General features: G+C 42.8%; 1 protein-coding gene across 1 annotated transcript in view; it reads left to right on the forward strand.

Moving 5' to 3' along the window:
- Positions 1-12,849, forward strand: part of ITIH2 (inter-alpha-trypsin inhibitor heavy chain 2) — a 37,528-nt gene extending 24,679 nt beyond the window's left edge. Inside the window, exons 15-21 of the mRNA XM_082647500.1 lie at positions 1,483-1,652; positions 3,397-3,534; positions 7,789-7,902; positions 8,347-8,545; positions 9,100-9,272; positions 10,511-10,622; positions 12,583-12,849. Coding sequence (XP_082503626.1) covers positions 1,483-1,652; positions 3,397-3,534; positions 7,789-7,902; positions 8,347-8,545; positions 9,100-9,272; positions 10,511-10,622; positions 12,583-12,730 — 1,054 coding nt within the window. The 3' untranslated portion in view covers positions 12,731-12,849. The remainder of the gene's footprint in view (positions 1-1,482; positions 1,653-3,396; positions 3,535-7,788; positions 7,903-8,346; positions 8,546-9,099; positions 9,273-10,510; positions 10,623-12,582) is intronic.
- The last annotated feature ends 894 nt before the right edge of the window (positions 12,850-13,743 follow it).

Below are 13,743 nucleotides of genomic sequence, written 5' to 3' on the forward strand. Positions count from 1 at the left end.
ACACCCACCTCCCACCTCGAGTAGAAATCACTATTTTGACATCTGTCGCTATCAATTAGTTTTGTCTATGATGAAGTTTCATATAATGATACAAACTGTATTTTTTGTTTCTGGCTTCTTTCACTCAGTGTGATGCCCGTGAGATTCATCCATCTCATTGCTATGGGTATCAGGAATTCATTTGCATTTACTCCTGAAAATAGATTATTGTCCAAAGAGAAATTTATGATTATGCAATTCTGATATCACGTAAGTAAGGGCTTCCTATAGGTACCTATTCCATCTCTGGCTTCTCAGCTGACTGGTATTTAAATGCTCCAATATAAAAACTAATTTCTAGAGTAATGTATGGTTCTTTGATCACGTGTATCAGAATTACAGGGGGGTGTTTGGATAAGAAAATTACTGTTCCCCAGCCCGCCTCCACCTATTTGATCAGATTCTTAGGAAGAGGGAGCAGGGTGGTGTGAACGGGGCTGGGAAAAATGAAATACGGCTGTATAACTGTGCTCAGAGAGAAAATCCTTAATGTCAGTAAGATTATAAAACAGACACAAGATTGTAAGCTGTGGCTTTAAAGTAAGTGAGAACTGTCCCTGCATCTTTACAGAGGCAACTGGGTGCATGTAAAGGTATATAGCAAATTGCTGCAGACGTTAAATATTGATTTTTTAAAAACAATCCCTGTAAAGTGGATCAGTGGTTGCCAGGGAGCAGTGGTGGAAAGGATGAACAGGCAGAGCACAGGGGATTCTTTAGGGAGGTGAAACTACCCTGTATGACACTATAATGATGGATACCTGTCATTATACATTTGTCCAGACCCATAGCACGTACAACACAAAAGTGAACCCTGGGTGATGATGACGTGTAGATGTAGATGTATCGATTGTAACAGATGTACCACTTCTAGTGGGAGATGTTGATAATGGGGGAGGTTGTCGGGTGGGGAAGGGGCAGGGGGTATATGGAAAAGCTCTACTCTATGCTCAGTTTTGCTGTGAACCTAAAACTGCTCTCAAAAATAACTTATTTAGACTTGTTTCCAAGGGGGAGGGGGTCGGGGGAGGGGTGGAGTGGGAGGTTGGGGTGAGCAGATGTAAGCTATTGCATCTGCTAAACAACAAGGTCCTACTGTATAGCACAGGGAACTATATTCAGTATCCTGGGATAAACCATAATGGAAAATAATATGAAAAAGAATGTATATATATATATATGTATATATATATATATGACTGAAGCACTTTGCTGTACAGCAGTAATTAACAGAGAGAACACTGTAAATCAACTATACTTCAGTTAAGAAAAATACTAATCTGTTTAAAAATTCCTTAGGACTGCATGGATAGACAAAATACTAAGCTTCATGAAGCCAGTTAATTCTATTTTACCTCATGGTCCCCAGGGTCCCAGTTGGACCCAGAAGTGGTGGAGTTAAATCTAGTGATGCTGTCCAATGTCTCTGTTTCCTGAGTGCAGGAGCCTGGCTCCTACAGCTGCTGTGAAAAGGAAAATTACAAAAACAATCCTGCAGATGTCTCTGGATCACCATATAGTGACCCCCCTCACATCCTTGGTGATTGAGAATGATGCCGGGGATGAACGCATGCTGGCAGACTCCCCTCCACAAGACCATTCTTGTTGTTCAGGTGAGTCTGCCTACCTGGTGGAGAAATTTTTCATAATATGTTACGGAAAAACCCAAACGAACTTTTTGGCCAACCCGATATTTTTTTATAAGCCTAAGTCCCGATGAGCCTTGTTGACATAGATAAAAGTAAACAGGAATGGAAAGAACTTGGTTACAGCAGTGGCAGTCACTTATCTGAACTTCTTTGAAGTCATATACAAAACTCATATAGCATCTAGTACTCAAAGAAGTATTTTTAATGGTCTATCAGATGACATGTCAGGCCCTTCTCCAATCCTGTTGAAAGCAAAGAATTGAAAACTGTCTCACTTACAAATAGATTTGTTTCCTAGACATTGGAGTTATTCCATTTTGGGGCACTACACCGATTTTCAAATGGACACTTAGTTCCCGGGAGGTTTTTGGTGAGGCAGGCAGGAAAAAGCTGTGCCTTCCATTTCTAAACTAGGAGAAAGGGTTTTCTTGGGAAAAATATATATGGAAGCTAAGAAGCTCAAAATTGCCGTAAAAGCTATCCATGATCTCTGTGTCTCGTGGAATGTCCCAAGGTACACCCAAGGGCACGTGTGCCCACATTTAGAAGAGCTTGGTTTACTCATCTCTTCCTTCCTCCCTTTCTTAGGGACTGGTCCTGTTATAACAATCTTGAGAATGACCAGCATTCACTGGAGGGATCGTTTTCTGCATTTTTAATTCTGTCCAAGTGAGATGCCAACTTTATGACAGTGGTCCAGGCTTCAAGAAACTCTTACTTCTGACTTCCAGTTACAATAGCCTGGAGCCTCACAGCTAAATTTATGCAGGGAGAAACTCAGGCTAGATGACCTGGCATTTATAGGTGATTTTATATCCCCTGAATAAAATGCCTAGGTGAACTGGCATTTTTTTCTCAGAGACAAGGAGCTGACTGCATATCAGAAAGCCAAATGAACTTTTTTTTTTTTGCGGTACGTGGGTCTCTCACTGTTGTGGCCTCTCCCGTTGCGGAGCACAGGCTCCGGACGCGCAGGTTCAGTGGCCATGGCTCACGGGCCCAGCCGCTCCGCGGCATGTGGGATCTTCCCGGACCGGGGCACAAACCCATGTCCCCTGCATCGGCAGGCGGACTCTCAACCACTGCGCCACCAGGGAAGCCCCCAAATGAATTTTTTGCAACCAGTAGGGGATATTGGTTGGTTGGGAAACTAAATCGTTCAGTTGATTGTTTTGTTTTGTTTTCTTTTTTATTGAAGTATAGTTGATTTACAATATGGTGTTAGTTTCAGGTGTACGGCAAAATGATTCCATTTTATATACATATGTACTTTCAGATTATTTTCCATTATAGGTTATTATAAGATATTGAATATCGTGTTATACAGTAAATCCTTATTGCTTTCTGATTGTCATTTGGTGAGTGGATAGGAATAGATCCGAGAAGATGCCGTCCAGAGTCTGGCTGGACCTCATCTCCCCAGTTTATGGTGAAGGCACAAGGTCCTTCCCCAACCTCCGAGGGCTGGTTCCTCCTACTACAGACCCTAGCCCACGACCCAGACTCTGCAGAGAAGCCTACAGCAGGCCCTCACAGCATGATGACAGAAGGAGCTGGAAGATAGAGAACTCAGGAATAAAAATAATGGGAGAAAACCTTAGCTGAAAACCTCTGGGGTCTGTCTGCATAAAACAGATTCTTGATATTGTAAGCAATGTCCATGGAAAAGTAAACCTGGAAACTAATGGATACAGTTTTTTCTATGCAGGTGCCCTGTATTATGGCAACAGAGTTGCTCCAAATTCATTCCCACCTTGGGTGAACCCTTCACCGACACCAATGGTCCCAATGCCCGCGGTTGGTGCTCCAGTGCTTGAGACAACCCCTCCTCCACACGTGATGAGAGGTAAGGGAACTTCCACAATGCTTCCACATCCCAGATCTCAATTGGACCATAATGCCATGGAGCATTGGTATACGTTTACAAAATCCTGGTAAAACTGGAAGCCTTCTATAGGCATCATTGCCTTCCATGGAAAGAAGATGGCCCCATGTATTAGTCAGCTTGGGTCACCAAAACAAAATAACATAGACTGGGTGGTTTAAGCAACAGAAGTTTATTTCTCCCAGTTCTGGAGGCTGGGAAGTCCAAGATCAAGGTGCCAGCCAGGTACATTTCATTTTCTTCGTTTGTAGGGAGCACCTGTCTTCCTGTGTGTTCACATGGCCCCTTTGTGTATGCACTGGAGAGAGAGAGAGAGGGCAGGCTCTCCAGTGTCTCTTTTATAAGGGCACAAACCCCATCATAAGGGTCCCTCCCTCATGACCTTGTCTAACCTTCATCAGCTCCCAAGACCCCACCTCTAAACACCATCATGTTGGTGGTTACAGCTTCAACATATGAATTTGAGGGGACAACGCATTCCATAGCACCCCATTTCCAACTGTACAAGGCAAACCTTCTGGGATGGAAGAGATGCACCTCTCGTGTGGGGAGGGCCAATGGGTATCAATGGAAAGGACATCTTCTTTGGAGATTGTTCATGACACTATTTGAACTTAAGTTACTTGACATTTCTGCACTTCACTTCCTTCATTTTGAAAACAGGCTTCATGATACTTGTGTAGCTGGTAGTACGTAAGTATCATGATGTAAGCTACTTACATAGCTGTCGATTAAATGTGTAACCATCTTTAAAGAGCTGGCATGTTATAGTCACTCAGTAAATAGGTGTTCTGTTTGTTTTTGGCCACACCATGCAGCATGTGGGATCTTAGTTCCCCCGACCAGGGATCAGACCTGTGCCCCCTCCAGTGAAATCACAGAGTCTTAACCACTGGGCCACCAGGAAAGTCCCTAAATAGGTGTTATTATCAACTTTATAATCAAAAATACTTGAATGTTGTTTCCTATATAACTGCATTATCATACATTATTTTGTGAGGGTGTTTGTTAATTTGCTTACTTGATTTTAATCAACAGCATATTTGAAAATCCTAGTTTTGCTCAGCATTTAAAAATCTTTCTACCAGTGGTTTCAGTGGCAGGCCTGGGTAGCAGATGCAATCGTGTGAAAGCCAGGAAAACGAATTTCCTCGCGAGGGTCCTGGCAGCTGCATCTGGCTTGCTTGTGCGGATTCTTTCTTTGCCTTCTGGTCATCAACCTCTGCAGGGTCTTATTTCTCAACCAGAGAGAGGGGCTGCCTGGGGGAAATAGGAAACTATCTTCTCTCCTGTTCCTGCTCTGCACTATGCCTTTCCGTGAAAGGGATTTCCACTGCCTACCCGTTGGCTGGTCCCATGTAGAAAGCTTGTGTCCCTTTTCTGCCTTTTACTTAGGAGTAAATTTCAACATTCAAAGAAGGAGCACATCCCTCTCCCTCTTGGAAGGTCCAAAGTACCAGCTTAACTCGGGTGGTTTGCAGTTTAAATATCAGAGTAGCTTCTGGTGTAGCTTCTTAGAAATGTGCTGCTTTTCTAGACTGCTTGGAATGTAAGACTCTTCTACCCAGAAATCCTCAGAACTGATTTCTCAGGACTGTACACCTACCACTCACCTGACACAGAATTATAACAGAGAGAACACAGCGAGGACTCTGAATGGATATTTATGATATCTTTAAATATCTTTAATAAGTATCTTGATAGAGATTTTAAAACATCCCACCTCTACAACTTGGCTCTGAAATTGTTATTTGGGGCCCAAGGTGATCTTCTTCTTCACGCTTTCATTGGTGGCGATGCTTCAGACAGAGGTCCCTCCACTCCCCTCCCACATCACCTCCAACTATGGAGCTTTGGTGAAGGGCGCTGCATGTGACTCTCAGAGTGACAGCCTCGTAAGGTGGCACATGAGGAGGGAATCTATGTGTCCAAGGTTGCTGTGCTGGCACAACAGCCATTTTTACTATGTGTTTCCAACGAGTGGCTTCTGAGAGCAAGATCTGATTGCAGGGACAAGTTCATGAGTCACTTAAACTGTTCCTTTGCAAAATAAAACTTTCATAGAAACATGTAGAGCCCGAGCCAATTTATTTTGAAGTGTTCTTCTCAGTAAGAATGCAGTGCTTGCTCCGAGTTTCTTGTCTCTGCTGTATGAGGCAACCAAAAGGACAAGGTCTTGAGAGTCAGACAGTTCTGGGGTCAAACTCTGCCCCCATGACCTTGGCCTGGACACTGAAACATCTATAGGTCTCAGCCCACCTTCAAAATGGGGATGATAATAACCTGCAAGGTGGTTCTAAAGTAGGTTCCTGGTTCCCAGGAGAAGCTCGGTAAATGCTGGCTAGTCTTACACCCATTAACCCCAGGTCCTCAATCTCCCTCCAACCTGATCAGAATGGAAGGCTGCACAGACTAACTTCAGTATGATCTTTTGTTTCTGGTAGACGTCTATCCACTCATTAGGGCAGTACTGATTCGCTGCTGCTCACCAAAAGGTCTGATGGATGGAATCTAGGTTCATCAAAATGGCAAAACCCATGATTATCTTTAATGAAAGCAATTTCCTTCAAGCCAAGTTATCTCAAAACACCCTATTTGTGTAGAGGAAAGAAGAGGCTATCATAATAAAATGATTTTTTTGATTAAAAAAACAAAGAGCTGGGAAGCTTCGTTGCGTGTTTTAATGATGCCCTCTCGTGCCCAGCTCCTACACAAAATCAATTAACCAAGTATTTATTGACTACAGAGCATGAGCTTGGTGGTGTGAGGGGTGCAAAGAAGTACAAGATTTTGTTCCAGTTCTGGATGAGTTTATCCTCCATTTCGAGTTCCCAAACACACACTTGAAGGAGCATATCAGGATGGTTGGGAGAATGGGCACGTAATCAGACAGCGTGGCTTTGCGTCATAACTTTGCCACTTATTAACGCTGTGATGTGACCTCGGGCAGGTCACCTGTCCTCTGCAGGACTGCGGTGAGAATTAGTTAATATTTGCAAAGAGCTTTGTGATAGCATCTAGAAAACAGCAACCTCTCAGACATTTGTTAAAGCACGGTAAGGAACAATTTATTCATGATGGGTGTAGGGACCACTGCATTGGGGTATTGCAGTGCAGGAGGGAGATTAGATTCAACTCTGAACACACCATGGGAAAGTGGGAATTTACAGACAAAAACCAGGCTGAGGTCAGTAAATGGAGTATTACTAAGAGGAAACATCAGTGGAAAGGGGGGGTTCTGGTTAAACTAACCTAACAGGATTCTTGCTGAAGGCAGGCCAGGTAATCAGACCTCACTTGAGGATGGTGGGGGGAGGAGGAACCTGAATAGATATCAAGGGTGATCAGATTTGGAGGGTGGGGGATTCTAGCTAAACCTACTTAGTAGGATTTTTGCTAAAGTTAGACAATGCAGAGAGGAACATGGAAGTCCAAAAGTTGAGGTCAAACTTGAAGAGTTCAGGGAAGCCTGAGTAGAGTTAGTCCCAGGAGAGAGTCTTTGTCACTCCTTCATTAAATTGTTTCTCTCTTGAAGGTAAAGACCATGACTCATTTGTAGCTACACCAAGCGTTGCATAATTCAGAGTTTTGCACATGGTTTGGTTTTTTTTCTTACCAAATATTTGTTGAATGGGTAAACAAACAAACAAAAAAGATCAGCCAGAATAATGGTGTCTAGTAACAAAGGAGTACTTTCTTGGGAATAGCTTGATCCTTCATTGCTCTTGGAATTGATCAATATTAATCTGTATGCCAAAAGGTAATATTATGTCTTTTTTATTTTTATGCACTGTGTATGACTACTTAAAAATACAGGTGTATTTTTACCTATCTATACACACAGTCACTGTATATACACATATGTAGTGCATTTGTAGTATATATTATACATATAGTGTGTATTCTTGTGTTTCTTATTCCTAATGTCTTGCTTATTCATTTTTTTCTCTCTAGCCTAGAATATATGTGATAGCTACAAAACGAGTATACATTATATTTGTAAGATAACCTAGAACTCTGATGGCAGCTCCATGAGGAAGGGACAGCGCTTGGACCACTGGGTCCCTGGTGCCTAGAACAGTACCTAGCGTATAGTAGGAGCACAATAAACATTTGTTGTTGTGAAATTAAAGATGTTCAGGAATAAAATACTGTTCAAATTAATCTTCCTTTCTATGATTTTGTTTGTTTTCATTTTCTTTGTATATTTTCCAGTTGAAAATGACCCACACTTCGTCATCTACCTACCAAAAAGCCAAAAGAATATTTGTTTCAATATTGACTCAGAACCTGGAAAAATCCTCAACCTTGTTTCTGATCCAGAATTAGGTAAAATAAAAAGATACTATATTAGAATCAGACTACTAGATCATGGTCATTCTTCACTGTCACTACCTGGGATTTCTTTCTTTCCTACCTTAATAAAATCTTATATATATATATTTCAAACTACTCTTTTCAAACTCTGATAGTGAGAAATGAATTATAAATATATTCCTAACTATTTGAACTATTCTAGATAAAATACTCTGAGTATGAACTAGCAGAAATTGTGATATGATTAATTTAAACCATAAGAAAATAGTTATAAAATGAGAATTATAGAGGAAAAAAATATTACGTAAATCCTGAAGCTAAATAAAAAACTAATTTTCCCATTCTGTCAAGTTTTATAAATTTGAATTATGGTGCCCACATGTGCAAAAAAAAAGAAAGAAAGAAAGAAAGAAAAAGAGCGCACAAGAGAGAAAAAAACATTTTTTTTCCTTGCAGGGATTTTGGTCAATGGACAGCTCATCGGTGCCAAGAAGCCCAAGAATGAAAAACTAAGCACCTATTTTGGGAAACTGGGATTTTATTTCCAACGTGAGGACATGAAAATAGAAATCAGCACCGAGACCATCTCCCTGAGCGGGGGCTCTCGAACATCTGTCTTGTCCTGGTCCGACACGGCCCACATCCTTAACCAGAGGCAAGTACAGTTACATCCGAATTAGGGCGTATCCTTGACACGTGACTACATCAACAAATTCAGACGTGTGACACAAACATAAAACTCAATATCATCATTTTAAATGTGAAGAGGTCAAGGTTCAGAAAAAACTTTGTTACTTCCTGCCCTGCTCCTGGCAGTAGAGTCTATGTGTTTTGGTCACGGTGCGTCTCAGTGCTAGCCTGGCGCCTGGCATACAGTAAGCACTCAATAAGTACATGTTGGATGTGTGAATGAATCCATCAACTGAAATCCAGCCCAGTGTGTCAGAGTGCTCAGAAACACTACGATTTTGTCCTATGAGTAATATCTTCCCATTAGTACCTGTTCATTGTTGATATGGAAACGTATACATTGACAGAATTTCAGCGCTGGGAGATAAATCAACGTTCTGTGGCCAAAATGTCGTAAAGCTCTTAAAAAACTGGGGGGTTGTACGGGGCAGAGTGAAGTCATATTAGGGGTGGGAGAGGAATGACATTCTAAAACGAGTCTGTTCCGGAATCGTTAACTCCTTTTTGACTTCCCACCAGGGTCCTTGTCTCGGTGAAAAAAGAGAAAACTGTGACTATCACCCTGGATAAAGAGATGTCCTTCTCTGTTTTACTTCATCGCGTTTGGAAGAAGCATCCGATCAATGTCGACTTTTTGGGGATCTACATCCCCCCCACAAACAAGTTTTCTCTTAATGTACACGGGTTGATAGGTAAAGTGTCCGTAGACCATCTGGCAGGTGTGGGACTGACCACCCTAGGTCTTGAGCAACTTTGGCTCAAGGTTAGAACATTTGGTTAGAATGTGGGAAAGTGACAGGTGTGGACTCAAGGGTTCAGGGAGGACCCACACCCTGGTCTTAATTTATGAAGATGCCTGAGTGACACACAAAGAGGTTAGTGTCATTGACAGAGTGTAACATTTACCGTTGCTCGCGGTTTCCATAGAAACATGAGACACATCTCACCATGCAGGGCCACGGGGAGGCCAGGTTTGGGTCAGGAACCAGAAGCAGGAGCAAGAGATAGGTCCAGGCCAGAGCCTTTACTGGGGTTTCTGTGGCAAAGACAGGACAGAGCAGGGTAGTTTGGGGTTGGCTGGCTTAATAACTTCAGTGGGCACTGGGCTACAGGGTGGTCTTTCCTTGCCTGGCACCTGGCCCTGGAATGATTCCTTCTGAGGCTCCCAGGCCAGAGACAGGAGGCCCGGCTCTGGCTTGGTCCGTTTGCAGATCCCCGCCATGCTCCCGGCTGAGTCCTTTGCTCTCTTTCAGAATTGGCTTTCCCAGGGAGGGGCAGTCTCCCCCCAGCCAGACGGAGTTTTTAAGATGTCAAAACATCATAATATACAGAGAATAAGAAACAAGATTCCTACAACCCCACACAGCAGTGCAGGGCGACTCGTAATGCTATAGCTGGGACTATTTGCTGCTCCAAAGTTTCCCAGGGCTGGGATTTCATCACATACTGGGCAAATTAAGAGAAGGGATGGATACACTGTACGTTTTATGCTGAAGATGTTTTTCTCACTGAAGAGAAGTGAACTGGTTTAGGAAGTCTGTGATAAAAAGCAGGGCGTCCAGGTCAACCTTCCCCACTTTTTAAAGAACGGTGGCGATTTAAGCATACTGTATAGTGTCACAAACCAAACGTGTTTCTAGATTTGAGCTGTACTCTCAGGTGCTGACCTTTACCCCCACCATCAGAGTGTTTGATTTTACTTGGGGTCCAGTTGATCAGACTCATATGTCAAATGACATACGAGTGAGCAGCATGGATTTGCCCTCAGGAAGAACCCACCCCCATCTGCATCCTTTTCCTCTCAGTACATCTGTCTACCCCAGAAAGTCTAGATGGGGGAACCAAAATGCAGCTTGGATCACATGACCAGCCTGTCCTTTTGTCTTCCCTTGAGTTACATGTAAATAAACGTCTGGACTTTGTTTCATAGGCCAGTTCATGTATGAGCCAAAGATACATATCTTCAATGAGCGACCAGGAAAGGACCCTGAGAAGCCAGAGGCAAACATGGACGTGAAGGGACAAAAGCTGATTGTCACCAGGTACGTCTCGGATGCATATACTACGGGGACAAAAAGGGCTCCTGTTAGGATTGGACTCACGGCCAAATAGAAGAACAAGAAAAGCCATTGCGAGCTTTACCTGTGTCACACTAAACAATTCACCAGGAAGAAACACATACATGGCATTGGCGTAAGGACACTGCACCGAGTCCATCCGAAATGCAAAAAATGACCAGGTACATAAGTACGTACCATCAAATGCCAAGATTAATTAATCTACTCTTCTCACCTTCGTACATTAGAAGCCATACGGCCACAAGCTGGATAACTGAAAAAGCAGATCAAAGGAAGAAATCATAAAAACACCTACTCGCCTTAGTGCTAGCGAAAGAACGTGTAGATTTTTACTTACGCCTAGAGCTTTCTTTTTGAGTACTTATCCACTGAATGCATGTTTGTGTTGAATCTACTGAATACATCTTGGTGTAGCTTTTCTTACACAAACCGTATCCATATGCTTCATTTTGAAGTGAGAACATAGATACCTGTAAAGCATCCTGAGTTTAAACTTTTTATACGTCTTTTTCATTTTTCCCAGTCTTTTACAGCTGTCTCACCCAGGCCTAATCTGGTATCATATTAAAGAATTCGGGGCCTTTTTAGAGTTTTTACAAAGCATCCAACTTTGCTCGATGAGAAATGACTCTTTTGGCACACGAATGTCATTGGCTTCCATGTACTTCATTAAACCATAAAATTACAACAATTAAGCCATAAAATTACAACAATCATTAAGCCATAAAATTACAACAGTAAAATAAAGTTACCACAGAAATAGATTTGTGAACTGCAACAATGGGCTCTTAGTACACTACTCAACTAGCATGGGTTTACCAGAGATCAGTGAGTTACCACTGGGCGTCAGTAAGCGTGTTTCATAGAAGCAACGCTGAGCACAGTTGATCACAGTAATAACAAGTTATCTGAGATTGGTAAACACATCTACTCTATGCTAATGACCAAAGGTAAAGGCTAGGCCCCATTTTCTTCTACTGCCAGCACCTCGTGACGCACAGCGGAAACTAACTCCACCCGTGGGCCACGCGCAAAGATGTATGTCTTAAAGCTCATTAATGGCAATATACCGTATAACTTCTTTACCCTTAAAACGAAAACCATGAATGTCTCAGGAACAGCCGGCGTCGCTCCTAAGTAGAACAGTCACCCCTGCAGTCAAGCTGAGAGGCACCTCAGATTCATCCTGCAGGGAACCTGTGAGCTGGAGCTTCGTTTCCACCTTCTTTCCATTTGAACGTTATTTCCGCCCCACAGCCTCCCTGCAGTAGCCTCAGCTCCCCAGAGCACGATGGTTGGATCCTCTTCCAGCCTCACCAGATAAACACAAGACACCCAGGAAATTGTGAATTTCAGATACTTGGGACATACTTCTGCTGAAACATGAGTGGTGTTTATCTGAAATTCTAATTTAACTGGCATCCTGCATTGTTATTTGCTAAATCTGGCAGCTTCTTCCTTGCTCTGGGCTAATTTGGAGACTATACCAGCCCTAGGCAACCTTGAGGACATAGCCCCCAGCCAGTTCCCACTGCCCCCTTGTCCCTTTCCCCATGTCCAGAAAGAGGACTGCCTCTGACTACATGGGCCTCCCCTCCAAGGCAGCAGGGAAAAAATAAAAAAGGAAAGTTAATTTGCACTCTACCTTCCTGGAAAAGTCCATATTGGTCAATCTCTAGACAGGTTATTTGAATTTCTAAGGACACACTGCTTATTGTCTGTCTTTCTAAACCAAGCCCCTGACTCTGGTGCTTTGTATGACTTGGGGAAGACTTGGGGAACGGGGATGGGGCACAGGGGTGTTAGCAGATACGGTGCTAGAAGGGGGCAGAAAACAGAGAGGGAGAGTGTGTCTTCTTTCTAGATACACAGGCTGGCCACGCCCTGGTCTGTGTCCTAACCACGCCCACTGTTCTCCTTGCAGAGGCCTGCAGAAGGACTACCGGACAGACAGAGTGTTTGGGACCAACGTTCCTTGCTGGTTTGTGCACAACAGTGGGAAAGGCTTCATCGACGGACATTACAAGGACTACTTTGTGCCTCAGCTCTACAGCTTTCTCAAATGGCCTTGAAAAGTTTATAGTTGGGGAAATTCTATGTATAAATATACATTTTTTTCCCTGCCACCTTTGTAGTCATTCTTGAGTTTGAATAATTAAAAACTAACCAGATATCATGGTGGTTTATAAAACCTGTTAACACACCTGAAGAAGATAAATACTTTGCAAAGAAGTTTTAGGATGTTGTTGGCGTTTTCAGATGGGAAGGTGTGTTAATCGAGGTCGTGCAGAGGAGGGCTGCATTGGTGAGTCAAGCTGCCGTCCAGACGGAGTCCTGGGTTTGGCATTTACTGTAAGGACTTCACTGTTTTTAGTGTCAGGTCCTCAACCTTGCAACTGAATACATTATTAGGTTGTCAGTTACATGGGAAATTCAGTTATGAGGTTATTTGGTGAAGTTGGAGTAAGAACAGGGGAAGTCACCTATCTTAATTGTTTTGTAGTTATATATATATGAATACAAAGCCCTGTCACCCTCTGTAGGGATAACCTTGCCAAGGTACCTAAGATGCCCATGATGCTTTGCCAAAATTCCTTCCTTAGTGTTGGCCTCAGAGACCCTTTTTAGTCCAAGAAGCCTGTATTAGTCAGGATTCTCCTGAGAAAGAGAACGAGTAGGATAGCCATGTCATATATATACACATATATAAACATACGCACATATACAGTTGGCCCTTGAACAACGTGGGGCTTAGGGCTGCCAAAATCCCACAGTTGAAAACCAACAAACTTTTATCTCTGTCTCAAAGACAAAGGAATTGATAGATGACTCACCCAAGGGCAGGAAACAAACAGTATAGAACAGATCAGGACTCAAACCCTAGTTTTTTGTTTTTTTATAAATTTATTTTTTATTTATATTATTTATTTTTGGCAGTGTTGGGTCTTTGTTGCTGTGCATGGGCTTTCTCTAGTTGCGGCAAGCAGGGACTACTCTTTGTTGCGGTGCGTGGACTTCTCATTATGGTGGCTTCTCTTGTTGCAGAGCACAGGCTCTAGGCGCGTGGGCTTCAGCAGTTGTGGCA

Source organism: Grampus griseus, assembly GCF_964374135.1.
Source record: "Grampus griseus genome assembly, chromosome: 2".
Lineage (NCBI taxonomy): Eukaryota > Metazoa > Chordata > Mammalia > Artiodactyla > Delphinidae > Grampus > Grampus griseus.